The sequence below is a fragment of the Phaseolus vulgaris genome, chromosome 8 (genome assembly GCF_000499845.2).
Source record: "Phaseolus vulgaris cultivar G19833 chromosome 8, P. vulgaris v2.0, whole genome shotgun sequence".
Classification (NCBI taxonomy): domain Eukaryota; kingdom Viridiplantae; phylum Streptophyta; class Magnoliopsida; order Fabales; family Fabaceae; genus Phaseolus; species Phaseolus vulgaris.
This window is the reverse complement of record NC_023752.2, coordinates 40,861,718-40,881,460: the sequence shown is the minus strand read 5'-3', so window position 1 is coordinate 40,881,460 and position 19,743 is coordinate 40,861,718. Positions and strand designations below refer to the sequence as shown.

Genomic DNA, 19,743 nt, shown 5'->3' with positions numbered 1-19,743 from the left:
ATCACCAAAAGGAAGAGTGTGGCGCCTTCTTCACCATCTGCTCCACCTCCTCTTCCAACATCGACACCACCTTCCACACCAGCTCCACCTCCAACACTGCTTCCTGCCCTAGCTCCCACCTCGCCAATCCAAGCAGTTCCTCTGGCATCCGCACTTCCTGTGGTTGAGGCCGCCGAAACCAACTTCATGGAGAACCCCCCAAGCGCCTCCACGCCCCATGTATCAGCTGGAGGGGGTCCTCCTTCAAATCCAGATTCAGCCTTCTTTCCTCATTCAAGTCTTCCTCCACGAAGTTCTGGAATCTCGGCGAACTCTCCTGGATCTCCACTGGAATCATTGCGTCGCATCCATAGACCAGGCTGAACGGGGTCTCATGGGTCCCTGACTACTCGGTGGTGTGGTACGCCCAAACTATACGGGGTACCTCCTCAGCCCAACTTCCTTTGGCTTTCTCTAGCCTTCTCTTCAACCCTCTCAGCAGCACCCGATTGGCTGACTCTACTTGGCCATTCGTCTGAGGGTGCTCGACGGATGCAAATACTTGTTGAATTCCCACCCCTTCGCACAGCTTCTTCAACAGGTGACTTGCAAACTGAGTCCCATTGTCCGACACCAGGCGCTTGGGCACACCAAACCGGCACACAATGTTCTTCCACACGAAACCCTCGATCTTGTGTGCGGTGATCTGGGCCACTGGTTCTGCTTCGATCCACTTGGTGAAATATTCAATCGCCACCACCAAGTACTTCATCTGCCTGATCGCCAGTGGGAATGGTCCCAGGATGTCGATTCCCCATGTATGAAACGGCCAAGGGCTGTAAATCGACTTCAACTCCTCAGGAGGCGCCTTGTGCCAATCGGCGTGCTGCTGGCATTGTTTGCAGCACTGCGCATACCTCTTGCAATCTTCTCTCATTGTTGGCCAATAGTAACCTGCACGGAGAGTCCTTGCGGCCAGGGCTCGACCCCCGACGTGGCTTCCGCATATACCTTCATGGAGCTCTGCCATAATTCTTGTACATTTTTCCCCGTGCACACACTCCAGGAGTGGGTGAGTGAACCCAAACCTGTACAACTCGCCGTCAATCATTGTGAACTTGCTAGAATTCTTCTTTATCTTCCTAGCCTCCGTCGGATCCAGCGGGAGAAGGCCATCCGCCAGGCACCGCTTGTACTGTGTTACCCAGGTGTCTGGCTCATGGGTCGTGCAGACCTGCGTCATGTTCACCTTCTCTCCCTGACATGCTCTTATCCTTGGCGACCTCAAAGTCTCTTGAGTCAGGGATCTGTGACTCCTTGCCGCTTTCTCCGTCGACTTGCTTATCTGAAGAACCAGGTGATCTGCTACAAATGCTCTCGGCGTCTTCAGAGTTTATTGAATCACCGTCCTCTGCCTACCCCCCTTGCCTGAACTGGCGAGCTTAGCCAGCAAGTCAGCTCGGGCATTCTGCTCTCTGGGCACATGCACCACTTCAAAGGAGGCAAAGGAACTCTTCAATTCCTGTACATACTCCAGGTAAGCCGCCATTTGTGGATCTTTAGCCTGGAACTCGCCTGTTACTTGTCCCGTGACTAACAGCGAGTCACTCTTAGCCATCAACACCCTAGCTCCCATCTCTTTAGCCAGCAAGATACCGGCGATCAGCGCCTCATATTCTGCTTGATTGTTGCTGGCTTTGAAGGCAAACCTCAAGGATTGTTCGATCAGCACGCCGTTGGGTCCCTCCAAGATGACCCCAGCACCGCTACCCTGCTGGTTCGACGATCCATCCACTGAAAGCACCCAACGAAAGTCATCCCCCTCAACTCGTGTCGCCTCAGATGAGAGCTCGACCACGAAATCTGCGAAGATCTACCCCTTAATCGGACCTCGGGGCTCATACTTAATATCAAACTCCGACAGCTCCACTGCCCACTTCACCATCCTCCCAGCAACGTCAGGCTTCTTCAAAACCTTCTGGATGGGCAAGTCGGTCATCACCAGTATCGTGAAGCTATGGAAATAGTGGCGTAACCTCCTCGCCGAAAAGACTACTGCCAGTGCAGCCTTCTCCAGGGCCTGATACCTCGTTTCGGGGCCCTGCAGTACCTTACTAACAAAATAAATAGGCTTTTGAGCCTGATCTTGGTCCTGGGCGAGCACCGCACTCACTGCCCTCTCAGTTACAGCAAAATACAACCTGAGAGGGGTTCCCACCAGCGGTTTGCACAAAACCGGCGGGCTCGCCAGATACTCCTTAAGCTTGACGAAGGCTTCCTCACACGCCAAAGATGCACTTCTCGGGATTCAGTTTTAACCTGAACTTGGCGATCGTGGTGAACAATTCCTCCAAGTCTGCAACATGCTTGCTTTTCTCCGGCGAGGTCACGACCATGTCATCCACGTACGCTTGCACATTTCTTCCCAGCATTGGTGCAAGTACTCGATCCATCAACCTCTGGTACGTGGCCCCCACGTTCTTCAGCCCAAAAGGCATCACCTTGTAGCAGTAGCACGATCTCTCGGTCATGAAGGCAGTCTTCTCTTCATCCATGGGATGCATCTTTATCTGGTTGTACCCCGAGAAGGCATCCAGAAAACTCAGCAACTTACACCCTGCAGCACTGTCCACCAGGGCGTCTATGCTTGGCAAAGGATACGAATCCTTTGGGCAAGCTTTGTTCAGATCGGTGAAATCGACGCACATGCGCCATTTCCCGTTGCTCTTCTTCACCAGCACGACATTGGCCAGCCACTCAGGGTACTGGACCTCCCTGATATGGCCTGCAGCGAGGAGTTTCTGTGTTTCGTCCCTGATCGCCTGCCTCCTCTCCTCATTGAACTTCCTTCTCCTCTGTCGTACTGGTCTCACCTGGTTGTCCATCGCCAAGTGGTGGCACAAGAAGTCGGGATCGATCCCGGGCATGTCCGAAGCGGACCATGCAAACGCATCCAGATGCCGCTCTATCACCTTTGCGATCTGGTCCTGAAGTTCAACTTCCAGAGATCTTCCCAGCTTGAAGATCCTTCCCCCGATCTTTCTTTCGAGCCACTGCTCGACGGGTTTTGGTCTGGTTTCTCTGGCGATCACCGCTCTGGCGATTCCTAGCTCCCTCGCTTCCTCAGGGCGATTCCTCGCCTCTTCCTCCTCTAGACCGGCGTTCTTCTCCCCTAGCTCAGCATCTACCATCACCACGTCGCCTCCGGCGGTCTCCTCCATCACCGTCGGCCTGGGCTTCACACCAGGTGGCGGGGTGGTTGTCACGTAACTCACCGACCTCTTGTTTTTTAGGCTATTCTCATAGCACTTCTTTGCTTCTTTCTGGTCGGATTTGATGGTGATCACCACCCCCTCCATAGATGGCAGCTTCACCTTCATGTGCCGGGTCGACGGTATAGCGCCTATTCTGTTAAGCGTGGGCCTTCCAAGCAGAATGTTGTATGCTGAGGGAGCATTTACGACAAGGTACTTGATTTTCTCTGTTCTTGAACCCGCCTCATCTGTAAACGTAGTCCTCAACTCTATGTACCCCCCGACCTCCACCTGATCACCAGCGAAACCATACAAACACCCTCCATAGGGCCTCAGCTGGTCAAGGGGTAGCTCCAACTGCGTGAAAGTCGGCCAAAACATCACGTCTGCCGAGCTTCCTTGGTCCACCAGAACCCTGTGGACCTTCCTTCCTGCAGTGATCAACGAGATGACTATGGGATCGTTGTCATGAGGCACAACGTCCCGAAGATCTTGCTTGGTGAACGTAATGTCCACATCCGGCGAGTGGTCCTCAAACATATCCACCGTCATCACAGACCTCGCATACCTCTTCCTCTGTGATGCGGTGCATCCACCACCCGAGAAACCTCCTGCAATGGTGTGGATTTCCCCGTGGGTAGGCATCTCGTGCTACTGAGCCTCACAACCTGCTGGTTGGGAGCTCGACGCGCCCCCCGTCCTTTTATCCAGCAGATAATCATTCAGGAACCCGCTCTTGACCAAATCGTCGAGCTGATATCCTAAAGCTAAACATGAGTCCACGGTGTGGCCAAAGCCCTGGTGGAACTCGCACCAGGCGTCTGGCTTTGGTCCCAGCACCTTGTCGCCCACCTTTTCGGGCGCCTTCAACCTAGCTGATATATTGGGAATGGCGATCAGATCCGCCAATCCCATGACAAACTTGTGCTTAGGCGGGCGATTGTACTCCCGGCGTGCTGGTTGAGGGCGCCCTTGTTCTTCCTTGGATCATAAGGATGGTGAGTCCTCTGATCCCTCCTGGCCGCTGCTGTCTCCAGCACCCTCTGTGGCTGGATCCTGGTCTGGGCACATGGCCTAGCGGGAGCCACGCTGCCCCTCTTCTCGGCGACCTCACTTTCATCGGCGATGTGGGCCACCGCAAGTCGCATGACCTCAGTAAACGTGGCGGGGTGAGCCCTGATCAAAGCTTCGCATAATGGTCCCGGCAGCACGCCCTTTTTTAATGCGTAGACCAGCATCTCTTCGTCTTTGGCTGGTGAGCGGACCATCTGCGCCCCAAAACGATTCAAGTAGTCCCTGAGGGACTCTCCCTGATACTGCCTTATGTCGAACAGATCGTAAGACACCCTGGGCGGTGCCTTGTTAACTATGTACTGCTCGACGAAGATCTTTGAAAACTGTTGGAAGTTGGTTATGTGGCCCGTAGGCAGGCTCACAAACCATTCCAGCGTCGTTCCCTGGAGTGTGCTCACAAACATCTTGCAGTACACTGCGTCTGATCCTCCTGACAGCATCATCTGCGTATGGAACGTGGTGAGATGTGCCTCAGGATCCTCCACGCCGGTAAAAACAGCCTTCACAGGTACCACACTCGCGGGGATGGGCGTTTCAGTAATCGCCTGAGCGAAAGGCATAGGAAAAACGCGAGGCGGCGTCGACGGCGCGACCTCTTCAGCGACTGGGCGCCCTCGCTGCTCCTGAAGAGCTTGACGCAGTTCTTCAGTCACTCTGCTAAGCTCATCATTCCTGGCCCGAGAGGCGACCAGGTCCTCGTGCATTCTCGCCTGCTCTATGCGCGAGGCTTCCACATTCGCCTGCAGTGAACGCATGATTTCCACCATCTGCGCCATGGTCATGGCGCCTTCAGCAGCAACGGGCGCAACTGGACTTGAACGGTTGCTTCTCATTTTTCTCATGAAAACTTGACGAATCACAGAGTGCAATGAACAACACCTCCTTCAGCGACGATCGATTCCGCGATCAATCGGTCAGAACCTCGCGAAACTTCGAAAGAAACCTCAAGAACACAGGAAACCTCCACAGAAACCCGCAACTCCACCAAAAACCAACGCTTCTTCCATGCAAAACCAAACGAGCCAAAGAACTCAGATCTCACCGAACAAACTCGCGTAAGCAGCAGAAAACTTCACCTCACCGAACAAAAACCCAAACGAACGGTGGAAAACGCGAAATCACCGAACAAAACCTAGACGAACAGCGAACAATGGTTGCACCAGCACACAACCACACAGAAACTGCAGAAACCTCCAAGAACCCACGCTGTGGATGGGAACAGGTTTTACACGCCCCACGGTGGGCGCCTGATGATCCTGCCTGTTGACCAAAACGCTGGAGCTTTGCCTCGTCAATCTTGGATCGACGTGTGCGCCGTGTTTGCCTCCGTCCTTCACCGCGATCCACCTCAAGAACCTGCAAAAGACGAAACGGCGCCGCTGCGGCCGATCGCACTCCAACGCCCAAGTCAGTGACTGAACCACCAATTACTCAAGAGTAAGACTCAAGAACTCTAAGGAACCGTGACCAGTTCTCTCTCAGTATACTCAAGACTCACAAGCGTAAAGAAATATTCTGAACGCGCATACCTCAGAAGTTCGTTTGAGAACTCTTATATACCTGGGCACTTTCTCTCTCCTGGCAGTTACACATCTGGACACGTGGCTCGCATCCAGCTGTACACGTGCCATCATCTGGAGCATCCTTGACTTGGGCGCTACTTCTGACTTCTTCTTTGGCTAAGTTACTTATGCATGGTATACTCAGTGCATAGATGCCTTGGAGCGCGATCTCTTCTGGATGGCGAGTTCGGGTGCCTTCGTACACACCTTCCCTGTGGTCTCGCCGGCCGCCTTCATGATCTGCCCTACCTGCTTCACCGTGTAAGTGGGCTATCTCCCAAGCTCATCCTCTGGCCAACTGGGAAATGACCATCTGCCTTTATCTTCGGCGATGTCCTTGCTTCGGCGATCTCTAATCACTTGATCGCCTGGATTCACATCTGGCGACTTCATCTTCAACTCGGTGACCGCCGGTTTTAGGTATGGTGGAGATCGGAGCACGCCAACTTAATAACTGGCGACTACGCAAACCCCCCGACCTCCTTCCCTTCTGCTAACCAGGTGTCCCGTCCAACACGCCTATATAATAGCTCGACGCCACGTCATTACTCCCGACTACCAGGGCGGTACACAATCTTGGACCCAACCTTTTTCAATCAAAGCATCTATTTGTTGGTGAATTTCCTTGGTTTCACTTGGATTGGTTCTATAGGCCGGACGATTTGGTAATGAAGATCCCGGAATCAAATCAATTTGGTGCTCAATCCCTCTTAAAGGTGGAAGGCCTTTTGGAGGATCTTGAAACACATCTTGAAACTCCTTTACCAAATTATCCAAGGCATGAGAACTATCAACAAGTGGTTCTAACTTAAGAGGTCTAGGGATAGCTAAGAAAATAGGATTGTGAGCCACTATTTCCCTTTGAAAGTAACCTTGTGACCATGGAAATCAAAAGAAAGTTTGTTGGTAAAGCCATCATGAAAATCTTTTCTATCATATTGCCAAGGCCTTCCCAAAAGAACATGGGTTGCTTCCATGGGCACAACATCACATAATACCTTATCTTTGTATTTTCCTATTGAGAAATGGATGAGGACTTGTTTATTCACAACTATTTCGCCTACTTCACTAAGCAATTGCAATTTATAGGGCTTTGTATGAGAGATAGTAGGCAATCCAAGTTTATCTACTACTCTTGTACTAGCCACATTAGCACAACTACCCCCATCCACTATTAAGGAACAAATGTTGTTTTGAATAAGACATCTTGTATGGAAAATATTTTCCCTTTGACTTTCATCAAAAGGTTGTGAAACTTGTCCAAGAAGTCTTCTCACAACTAACAAATCCCCTTCTAGTGGACTTTCACTCATATTTTCACTAGATGCCCTAGAATGTGAAGAATGCCTAGGTGAATCCGAATCATGCTCACTCATAACAATGCCATTATGCACAAACATATTCCTTTTAGAAGGACAATTAGCCGCAATGTGACCATAACCCATACACTTAAAGCATTTCTTACTAGACGATTTAGTGGGTGATTTAGGCCTAGAAGTAGATGGCTTAGATTCCTTTAGTTTGAAAGAAGAATCTTTGGAAGGAAATTTAGAAAAAGACTTTTTGTTTTTCCAAGAATTGTTGTAGTAACCATCATTGGAAGCATATTTGAAAGAATTTTTCTTAGCAAGTTGGGCTTCCACCTTCATTGCAAGATGAACTAAAGAATCCAATGATGAATACTCTTGTAACTCAACAATATCTTGAATATCCTTCCTTAGACCACTCACAAACCTAGCAATCATAGCTTCTTCGCTTTCTTTCACATCAACTTTAAGTAAAAGCGTTTCTAATTCCTTGTAATAAGCATCCACACTTAGCGTGCCTTGTTGAAACCGTTGGAGTTTCAACATGAGGTCTTTCCTAAAGTGTGGTGGCACAAACCTATGGCGCATTTGATCCTTTAAAGAGTTCCAAGAGTCCACGGGAGGACCCTTGTGATAGATAATGTCCTTTACAACACCATGCCACCATTTCATGGCATAATCACTAAATTCTAAGGTGGCTAGCTTATATTTGTGCTCATCTAGGATCTCATGGAGATCAAAAATCTGTTCACTTTTAGCCTCCCAATCTAGATACACATTAGGATCACTATCCCCATTGAAACTTGGAATTTTGACCGAAGGAAGCTTGGCCTTTGCATCACGATAGTAGCCATCTTCACGTTTATCTTCATGAGCATGAGGTGGTCTATATCCATGCAAGTTGGGTTGATGCCTCCTTCTTCTATGTTCTTCTTCACGACCATGATCATTGGAAGAGCCTGTTGATGAAGGTCTATGATGATCATGCTCTCCATGAATAGAATGAGAGGACCTAGCTTGCTTCATTTCAAGGTTTTGCAATTTTTCCTCCTACCATCTAATAGCTTCATCTTTTTGTGTAAGGGCTCGCTTGGCCTCCTTCAATTCACCAAGGACAGAAGCTTTGCTAGTAAAATACTGGTTGTAACACTCATCACTAAAATATGGAGCCATTTGGAAAAGAAAACAGCAAACAACAAAACAGCAAACAAAGATAAGAAAACAAAGTTAGCCAAAATAATTTGGAACCAATTGCCGAAGTGAAGTGGCACTGAAAATCACTCTCAAAGAAAGAATACTCTCTGCACCAAGCTGATCTTGAGGCCTTGAGTAATCTCAAATGAAATATGTCAAAGCAGGAGCACACAATCTTCAAAGCAATTCACCACAAAACCAAAGAATAATGAAAGACAAGCAAGAAAAGGTATAAGCAATAAAAGGCTATAACAAAAGGAATACTAGATGTATGACAAACTCAAAGAATAATGAATAAAAGACAAGCAAGAAAATAAGGAACTCAATGAAAAAGAAGGCACACAAAAGATACCTAAAGAAAAGCACTAGAGTAGATGAAGAAAACAAAAACAGAGCTACTGGAAAATATTTTTTTATGCAAACTGTGCTTGATGTTCACTGATTTAACTGGAACGATATAAAGCGAACTGGATTATGAAATTTTAACCACAAAAAGTTCAAGATCTTAGCTCAACAATGGCACTGGAATTACTCAAAAACAGTAAGCCAATTAATTGAGATAAAGTTTTCAAAATCGCTGCCAGATTACCGTATTTTTTTCAGCAGAATTGCACACTTTTTGTTTTTGATTTATCATTTTTTTGTACTTTGAATTTTGAAGTACTTCTTTTTTCTACTGTTTTATAACATTTCGAAGAACACAAATCCAGAATTTCAGAAATTTCCAGTGAGTAAATCAATTGCTATAAATCGAAACAGTAAGCACGTTTTCAGAAAAACAGAGGAATCCTAACAGGAATGAAAAACAGAATTAAGAACTAGCAAAGACATAATGGAAATGATGTATAGGAACTTGTATAGGTCTAAAATACAAGTATGAACTCAATACTAAAACAGAAAATGCACAAAGGATCAAGAATTAAACTCAGAAACTGTAATATACCAAAGCAAGAAACAAAAAATTCAATAAAAGTACTACAAGAAGTGATGACATTCTTGGAAAAACATGACTATGACAAAACTTGTATGGATTCAAAAAGGAAAAGACACAAACACATGATAGGCACAATTAAGAAAACAGCAATAAAACTCAAAATAAGCCTAAAAACAAAAAGGTAAACAACAAGAATTATAGAGCTATTGAATTAAAGTGCAACACAACTCAAAAATTAAACAAGAACAAACCTAAACTCTAGATACCACATGATATGATTCCACTAGGTAGATATGAATGATTCTTTGACATTCTATGAAATCAACTTGAGTTGGAGATAGCTTAGGCACTTATAATAGAATTGGATCAAGTTTCTATGTTTCAAGAACTCACCAAAACTTGCACCAAATACCAAACTCACATGGAAGATCCATCTATTGTCAATTGAACCGAACAAATTGTGTCAAAATGCAAATGCACCGATTGAAACTCTTAAGAAAGCAAATGAACCAAACAGATTATGAAAAGAAGCTACAAAACCGAATCAAAACATAAACAAATGAAAACAGCCGAACATAAGTGCAAGAAAAGGAAGATGAACCAAACAAAAGAAACTAAGACATGTTTATGCTTTGTATGATAATGGAGATGAAAGGAAGAAGAACTTATGGAGATGGATGCTTTGGTTTGATGATCACGCCACTTAGAGGATGAAGGCTCCAAGATGAGTGAGCTAGTGCCGCCACTTGAGAGAACCAAATGCACTCAAGATAAGACAAGGTGAAGGAGAAGACAAGTTCTCACAAATTCTCTCTCAAATTGAGTAGAGTTTCTCTATTGCTAATTTCCAATCTGATTTTTACAAAGGCAAGCACCTTTATTTATAGCCTAAAAGGTTCTGAAATGAAAAGCTAATTAAACTCAAATTTCCCCCCAAATGACATAAAAGTGGCGCCAACTTAGAGCATGAGGAAGGTGTGACTTCCTCCCTTAGTTTGGCACCTCCCTATTACGCCTACACCTCTCTACTAAGCTCACACCCCCCAAGCTTCCTATTATTTTCCTAAACTAAAGACCTAAAGATGCTTTTACAAAAAGATGTGTCTTATGTTTCTCTCTAAGCACCTTCTAACAAAGATATTACAAAAAGAGAAAACAACCTTCCATTATTTCCTAATTCCTTGAATTGACTTCTTGTAAGCCTTTGAGGTGGGCTACCAACTCCTTGAGCGTCTAGCACTTGAGCCTCTTCCTCTTCTTGTCCTTGAGTATTGGCCTCCATTTGGTCTTGAACTTGATCTCCATCAGTGAGTGTTCTTGAGAGGTCAATATCACCTCTTTCTTGGTGTGTGTATTTGTAATTTGTTGTTGGTTACATAGTGGAATCTCATAGAGTTTCTGAGAACTGGACATAGCTCTAGTAAGGAATGAACCAGTATAACTGTTTGTGTGATTTTCTCTCTCTCTCTCTCTCTCTCTCTCTCTCTCTCTCTCTCTCTCTCTCTCTCTCTCTCTCTCTCTCTCTCTCTCAATTCTTTTAAACTGTCTGTTCTATGATTTTAACATCTGCTAATATAAACAAACGGTTGATTTGCATAAACAACCGATTGATTTTCTGAAATCAGTTTAAAACAGTTTTGGTTCTTGGCTGATCTGATTGTTTTGTTTGTACTTCTTCATTAATCTTCTTTCTACTCCATTATTTGTGAAAATCTTCCATTAAACAATTCACCCCTCCCCTCTTATTTAAGCCTTTAAAAACTAACACTCGCCTTGCATCTGACCTCTTCTCAGGCGCGGCCTCTTGGACCCTCAGAGGTTGAGCTCGGCTACCTTGTTTGGGCTTGGCTTGCCCTGGGTATGTGTTGTCGCCTTTCACATATACTTCTTCTTCTACATCGATGTGAGCGACAACTCGACATCGTATCTCCCAAACGTCCTTATAGGGTTTCTGATTAGTGAGTCACTGAACAGTCCTGCCATAATGATGGAGATCAAGCTCAAGTGGACATGGAGGCCAATCATCAAGAGCAAGAAGAGGTTGAGGCTCAAATGGAGGACGCCCATGGAGGTCAAAGCCCACCTCAAAGGCTTACAAGAAGCATGTTCAAAGCTTTAGGAGCTAGGGGACGTTTATTTTCTCTTTTTTTAATTTCTTTGGTTGAAGGTGCTTAGAGGGAAACATTAGAAACCTCTATTGTTAAAGCATCTTTTAGTCTTTAGTTAGGAGTCTTAGGAGGGGGGGTGTGTTACTAGATAGGTGTAGGAGTAACTAGGGAGGTGCCAAAGTGAGAAAGAGGGTCACACCTTCTCCATGACCTTAGTTGGCGCCGGTTGCATTTGATTTTAGGAGGGAATTTTGAATTCTTGCTTGCATTTCAGCACCTCTAGGCTATAAATAAAGGTGCTGCCCTTGTACATTTCAGATTTGAATTTAGACTAAAGAAACTATACTCAATTTTTGAGAGAGCATTGGAGAGCTTTGTGCCTTCTTCACTAGTCTTATCTTGATGGTTCAATGGTTACCTTAAATGGCGGCTTGCACACTTATCTTGGAGTCTCCATCCTCCTAGTGGCGTGATCATCCAACCATACCTCCATCTTCATGAGCTTTCTCTTCTCCTTCCTTCCTTCTCTTTTGATTTTCATGTCTTAGCTTGTGTTCTTGTCTTTTGGTTCGGCTATTTCACTTTTCAGCAAGTTGTTCTTCTTTGTTTTGTGTTTTGGTTCGGTGCTTTTACATTTCCAGCACTTCTTTTCAGTATTCTTTCCTTTTATTTCATTTTGATCGGTTCATTTCAGTTCTATGTCAGTTCTATTCGGTGCAATTGCTTTTCCTCTCATTTTAATTGGTTCAATTTGACAATAATTGGAACTTCCATATGAGTTTGTGTTTTGGCACTAGTTTTGGTGAGTTCTTGTTCATAGAACCTTGATCCAATTCTATGATAAAGTGCCTATCTCATAACCAACTCAAGATGATTCCTAAGAATGTCAAGAATCATTCTAATTGTGCTAGTGGAATCACATCACATAACCCCCTTCCTAAAGGCGTGGACCATCAAGGCCTCATCCTAGGTCTGGAGCTTCACTATGAATGTCCCAAATCTATTCAGAAAATTCTTCAGAGACTCACCTAGATTTTGCTTTACATCAGAAAGATCGAAGGAGACCGGTGGTCGGGCCTGGTTAACAATGAATTGTTCCCTAAACAACTCAGAAAACTTGTCGAAGAAGGTGATATGGCCATCAGGAAGGTCACTAAACCACTGTAGAGTTGTGCTTGTGAACGTACCCATGAACATCTTGCAATGTATGGTGTCGGTTCCTCTCGAAATGATCATCTGGGCGTTGAACGTCGTGAGATGACTCTCCGGGTATTCTACACCCGTAAAAACAACCTTAGGCGTTAAGTAATTAGCTGGTATGATAGCGTCCATAATCATCTGTGATAATGTCTTGGGGCAAGCTCTTACCTTAGCAATCGGGCCTCACTCCCCTTTAGAGCATTCGTCAAGTTGTTGTAAGTTCTTACACAATTCCTCGTTGGCCTTGCGCAACTCCTCGTTGCTTGCTCGGGATACATCTATCTCCGCCCTCAACTGATCTTGCCTAAGCAGCTGCTCAGCTTGAGCTTCTACCATGAGTTTTCCTATTCAACTTTGGCCACTGTCATTGCTTCTTTGAGAGCCCTCACTGTTTCCATAAGTTGTTGTATAGTGGGGGTGTCGTTCTCATCAGATCCCAATAGACCTTGCCTTGTGTTCCTCATCGCATCTGAAAACTCAAGCATAATTGTGGATGGGATCAAGTTTTACCGGTCCCCACAGTGGGCGCCAAATGTTCTTGCCGATTGATTTTGTCGTCAGTGACTCTGGTGATAGGCTCTAGCTCCGCTCTGTCTCTTCTGGAATCTGTTCTACGTCATGTTGTACTGGAACGCGGCTCTGTTGAAACAGAAGGGGCCCTACCTGTTGATTGCACTCCGACAATCAAGTCAGTAAAGGGCTTACTAGAATTTAAGAAGTATTCAGTTTCAGTCTTAGAAACAACGTACCTTAACCTAGCTTACCTCTTGTAACAGTTTTCTTTCACCATAATCTAATCTCAACTGAAAGCATACTCAATAGGAGAAACATATTCAGTTCAGGGGCACCCTCTGTCAAGGTGCTACAACAGAACGAAATATCGTCTCCCAGGAGTGCATAGATTAATAATAGAATAACCACCAGGGCACCAACTCATTCGCCAACATCAGGGGTACATTCTACTTACATGGGCACCCTACTCATGGTGCAACGTTATCTTTCGTTGTACATGCAACCTAACCACTACGTGCCCTAGAACACACGGGCTTGGGTTAAAAGAAAACGTTGACTTGACCCAGACCTCACACGCATTGAGCGTACCCCTAGGTCCACAAATACCCTTTATTAACAGCCTTGCATTTACGTATAGAAGGTTACCTCAATTATACCAAAACGGGTTTACTGTCCAACCTGGACCCAATCACATGACCCATTATTCTCGCCCAATAGCCGAGCTGACCTTCCTATGCCATGCACTGATATCCGACCACCGAGCACTGAGCCTGAGCACTCTGGTCCAGTACAATAATCTAGGATTGATAACATAGTGAATTCTTAGTGGATAGCTGAGGACTGGATGTAGCTCTGGTTCATAGTGAACCAATATAAATTCTTGTATGAATTTCTCTATCCCTCACTCCTTGAAACTATTTCACCTGTGTTTTTATAAACTGCTGATAAAAACAATCGATTGTGTTCCTGCCGGTTGACTCGATTGCCTTTGTGCGTAGCTACGAACTGCGTATCAAGGACTCCTTTGTCTTCGTTCCAACCTTCACCTTTCACCGTCGTGAATACCTGAAACAGAGAGACAAATGGGTGCCCTCGCGGCCGTTTGCACTCCAACGCTCAAGTCAGTAATGGCAGAAAACACCGTTGCACCTCCGTAACAGAACACTACAACCACCGTGCTCAAGGAAGCGTGTAACTAAATCGTAACTGAATTATCACTCGCTCTCAGGTCACTTGTGTCTAAAGTGTGAAAACGTACCTCTCTTAGCCTTTAGAAAGGCTTAAATACCTTTGACTTAAGTGCCTTTGCCACATGGCTGCCTCTGACTCGAGCATCACTGCAGGCAAGCCATCACGCCTTTGTAACCCAAGCTAAGGTTGATTCCAGTGCGTGAGGCTGCCCTCTCGAAGTGCAACTGGCGCGGGATGATCCCTCAGGCGTCAACTCATACGCCCAATATCAGAGGGATCGTCCATACTGAGCGCATACTGCCCCTTCACGTTCCATGCATGTCGATCGCCCCTGGAACAAGACTCTACCAGGTCGTATCGGTTCTGGTGGCTCTCCAGTGGTGGGGCGTACTGCCGCTTCCCTACACCTTCATGCATGGTCTTTGTGATTCGGGCCTCTCTATACTGATAGCTGGGATGTGGCCTTCAAGCCACCTTTTTGACCCGTCTTTCTCTTCGAGTGTCGAGGGTCGAGGACTCCTCGCCTTTCTCCCAAGCTGACACCCCCTCGACTCCTCCTACGCGTGAGCCTGACGAGGCTCCTTCCTCACCAACTGAACCCTCCTCGTGAGCCCCTCCTTCGGGGGTCACATGTTTACTTTGGTCAACGGCCAACAGCCGAGACCCGGACGGTACAAGCCCCCCAGTCTCGAGCTGGCGATTTGCGCGGGGAAGAGACTAAGGCCACGCCCGGTCATCCCTCTGGGCCCACGCCCGCTCATCCCGCTGGGCCACACCCGCTTATCTCTCTGAGGGCGCGCCTGGTTGCCTTACGTGGCACCCCACGATTGGACGTGCACTGTGCACTAAAGTTTTCTCTGCCCATGCTTAAACAACTTACATGTGGCACGATCCAACGGCTGAGCTTTAGCATCGTTTGCGCTCCAAGTTTTCATAAACACGCTCCACTTCACTGTTCCATCAAGCAAAACTTATCTCGCAAGCTTCTTCTTCTTCCTCACGATTCTCTCCACTTCATCTTCCTCCAAGGCCAGAACTTTCCTCTGATCAACCATCAAAGGTAACATTTTGCTCTGATCATTGCTCTTATCATTCGATATCCTACTCTATTGAACTGCCTGGGTCTGTTTAAATCTTTGCATTTCTCATTTCCTCTGCATTTGTCTTTCGTTCCCATGTTTCTCGCGTGGGTAGGGTTTTCTGGGGTTTCCATAGTTTGACACCATAGCCCCCTCTTGCTGAACCTTTGTCCTTTCTTTTTCTAGCTTCTTTGATCATGGCGCGAACCAAGAACACTGCCAACCCACCACCTCCTCTTGTAAACTACAGAGAGTCCTACTCTTAGGCCTCTGATAGGCTTCTTGTTGAGTCCTCAACCCTTACCTCAACTGAAGACTGGAAGGACCATCTCAAAAGTGAACCTGTAGGGAAGGCGTTCGGGAGGGAGGACGATGCCTATATCTCCGTTCGCCCATGCATCCTTGGTGAACCTGTTTGTGTAGACAATCATTCCAATAACGGGGAACCTTTCTTCTTTTTCTATCAAACCGTATTCAAGCGCGTAGGCCAGCGTCTTCCCTTCAACTGCTTCGAGAGGGAGCTACTTACGGAGTTGAATGTGGCGTCTGCCCAGCTACACCCCAATATCTGGGCCTTCATCAGGGCCTTCTCCCTTCTCATGGGGTACCTTGGCCTTTAACCTTCAGTGGATGTCTTCCTCCACTTCTTTGAAGCAAAAAGCCCTAGGAACAACCTCTGGGTGAGCCTTAGTGACGTGACTGGGAGGGTGCTCTTCTACCTCTTTCAACAATCCTATAAAGGATTCAGGGGGAAATTCTTCAGACTGTGCGCTTCTGACCACGACCGCACATCTCTTGACGGCTTCCCTCTATACTGGGTGGGGGAGCTGAAGTTCAGCAAAGCTAAAACCCTGGATGAGCTCTCCTTAGCTAGCCGCGAAACATGCCAGGTTTTGGCCAGCCTGGGCATGGTTTTCAACACTGCTGATCTTATCAAGCATGGGCGCGACCCCGCCGCCCTTGCCAAATACTTGGGTATAGGTCCCCTTCACCGTTTCCTTTACCCACATACTCTGCATAATTCTCTCCTTCATCTTTAACTATGCATATTTTAACTTGCTTTCTTCTGGTGCAGCCATGGTGATGACTGAAGAGAAGCATGCTAGGTTCGTTGAACTCTTGGCTCGTGGTGGTGCTGCCAGCAAGGCAGGTCCTTCCGCACCTCCTACCTCCACCACCATGCCTTCAGCTACAACAACCCCAGCGACCCCCACCCCTGGCTCTCCAAAGGATGCTCCTAACTCCACAGCTCCAATCGAAGCCATCCCTTTGGCCACGGTTATAGCTGCCTCTCCCCAAGTCCCTTTGGGAGAGAACGAGGGTGTGGTGCACATCGAATCCGATGAAGAGGAAGAATCTGTTGGGGGCCCTTCTTTCAAGAGGAGGAAAACCAACAGGGTGGCTACTTCTCACTCCTCTTCTACCAGGCCCCTCAGCGGGGCACAAGATGACCCCCCTAGGGCCTCCTCTCCTCCACCTACTCTTGCTCTCGAGGAAGCGGTGGGGACTTCCGCAGAGCCCGCTCCTGCAACCGCCCCTAAACTTCCCAACGCTGTTCAACACTTCCTAAGGGGTTGGCGACAAGTTAAGGCTGGAAACTCAGTAGCTGAAGATGCGTTGATCGAAGGCGTGTTCTGCGGCCTCGGGAGCCATTTTGCTCAAGTCCATGACTTCCAGGAGCAAGCTACTAAGGAGAAATTGGCCATGGCTGACGAGGTGGCCAAACTGAAAGAAGAACTGGACCAGGGCCAAGCCATGGTGATGAGGTGGCCAAGCTGAAAGAAGAGATGGCTCGACTAGGACAGCATTTCCTCACTAAAGAGACCGCCCTCAAGGAAGAGTTGAAGGTGGTTCGTGATGCTGAACGCGAGGCCAACAGGAAACTCCACGAGCAAGGACAGGAGTACACCACTCTTTTGACTAGGGTGACCTTTGCGGGTGGAGATAGCTGAGCTGAAGGACGCCCTCAAGGAGAAAGAAGATAAGATAACCAACCTTGAGGGGCGATCAATGACCCGCGAGGTACTCTTGGGCCAAGTTGAAGGTGAGTTGGCCACCTGCCAGCAAGAGTTGAAGGAGAAAACAGAAGCCCTTGCTGCTTAAGCTGAAAAGGCCAAGGAGGTTGAGGCAGAGCTCTTAGCTGATGGCACAGAGGCCTATGGTGTCGGGTTTGAAGATGCCCTGGCTCAGGTGGCATGCAAGCACCCTGAGGTGGACATTGTTTTCTTCACCCCGGACAACTATCTGGCTGATGGCAATCAATCTTAGGTTTTCTGTTTTAATCTTGTAACCTCATGAACACATTTAACTCTTATGCCAACGTTTAACCTTATCTTTAACTATTTCTTACTTGCATCTTCTGCTTCGCATGGCTACTCGTACTTCTTGACTTGCGTTTTTGTTGACAGCTCTTCCATGTCTAACTTTTAGCTGACACTTAGGACTTCTTGCTTTTAACATAAGTAGCGCGCCATCCCCATCCTTTTTCTTTAGCTTGCTTCGAACAAAATGCTAAGGTTGGGAGTGTGCGCGTACCCTTTAACTGTCCTCGCCATTGTCTCTAGCTTTGGTCTAGGAGTTCTTGCTTAGGACTTCACTTGCACCTTGCGGTCTCGAGGTGTCCAGCCTCCGAGCGTGTAACTTGCCTTGTCATCGCTCGGGGGCGAGGAGGACTTCTCTTGGACGAAGCCTACTACTCACACTTGGTGCCCACACTTGAGGAGAGGCCTGCTGGAAAGTAGTGTCGTTTCTTCCTTAGTATGTCTAAACACCAGGACGACAGTTGCACTTGGCGCCCACGCCCTAGGAGAGGCCTGCTGGGAAGCAATGCCGTTTCGTCCCCGGTGTGTCTAAGCACCAAGGCAACCGGTCCTTATAACTTGCACTTGGATGCCCACGCTCGAGGAGAGGCCTGCTGGAAAGCAATGTCGTTTCGTCCTCGGTGTGTCTAAACATCAAGGCAATCAGCGTACTTGGTGCCCACGCCCGAGGAGAGGCTTGCCACCATGCAACGCCGTTTCTCCTCGGTGTGTCTAAACACCAAGATGACCAGGGACGTGGTGCTTACCCCTAAGGAGAAGGTGTCCCGAAGGATAGCGCTGCTCCTATCTAGGGTGTATCTGCACCAAGACGCCTAGCTCTCCACTGATTCGAACTTTCCTTCTGCCCTTGGCGCCCACGCCCGAGGGAGGCGCCCCCGCGTCTCCCCTCGGGGTGTCTAAACACCAAGGTGGTGGGTTTGTTTCCTACTGAACCGCGTTATCCTTCTTTAGCATTTCCTTACATCGTAATAAAAACTTAAGACAATGCATGCTCAAACTGGTTTTTACTTGGGTGACCTCATTAAAAAACCCTTGAAAGGGAAAAAGAGTGTCCCCTTGAATTGTACACTACACAAAGTTTTTAACTGAAATAAAACTTCAAGTTTGCCGCGTGCCAAGTACGCGGGATGGCGCCTCCCTCCAGAGTCTCAAGCTTATATGACCCATTGCCCCTAGCCTCGGTTATTCTGAAGGGCCCAGTCCACTTGGGGGACAGCTTGTTTTCTAACTCATATGGATGAGCCTTCCACATGACCAAGTCAGCTACTTGGAACTGTCGAGGCCTCACCTTGGAGCTGTACTGGTGCTCTACTCTTCTTTTCACGGCCTCAGCCTTTATCCTCGCCTCTTCTCTGGCTTCGTCCAACAGGTCCAGATTCACCCTCCTCTCCTCGTTGGACTCCTCAACCACGAAACTCTGGAAACGCGGTGAGCTCTCATGGATCTCCACTGGGATCATCACATCCGATTTGTATACCAAGCTGAAAGGTGTCTCCATGGTGGAAGATTGGGGCGTGGTGTGATAAGCCCACACTATCTTGGGTACCTCCTCTGCCCAAGTCCCTTTGGCTTTCTCAAGCCTCCTCTTCAACCCCCTCAGCAAGATTTTTGTTGGCGGACTCCATCTATCCGTTCGTCTGGGGGTGTTCGACAGACGCGAACACCTGTTTGATGCCAACCTCCGCACACAGCTTACCCAATTGCTGGCTCGCAAATTGAGTACCATTGTCAGAGACAAGGCGCCTCGGTACACCGAAGTGACACACAATGTTCTTCCACACAAAGTGTTGTACCCTGTGTGCGGTGATCTGCACCACCGGCTCTGCTTTTATCCACTTTGTGAAGTACTCGATTACAACTATTAAGTACTTCATTTGCCTTATTGCTAATGGGAAGGGGCCCAGAATGTCAATTCCCCATGTGTGAAAGGGCCATGAGCTGTAAATTGACCTCAGCTCTTCTGGGGGCGCCTTGTGCAAGTCGGCATGCAGTTAGCACTGCTTGCACCGCTGGGCGTACCTTACGCA

At 47.5% G+C, this 19,743-nt stretch overlaps 1 protein-coding gene across 1 annotated transcript; it reads right to left on the bottom strand.

The window, feature by feature from the left end:
- Positions 1 to 18,797: 18,797 nt before the first annotated feature.
- On the bottom strand, positions 18,798 to 19,442 carry LOC137825143 (uncharacterized). The gene has a single exon (XM_068630816.1). The coding sequence runs from the start codon at positions 19,440 to 19,442 to the stop codon at positions 18,798 to 18,800; it is 645 nt and encodes a 214-aa protein (XP_068486917.1).
- Positions 19,443 to 19,743: the final 301 nt, after the last annotated feature.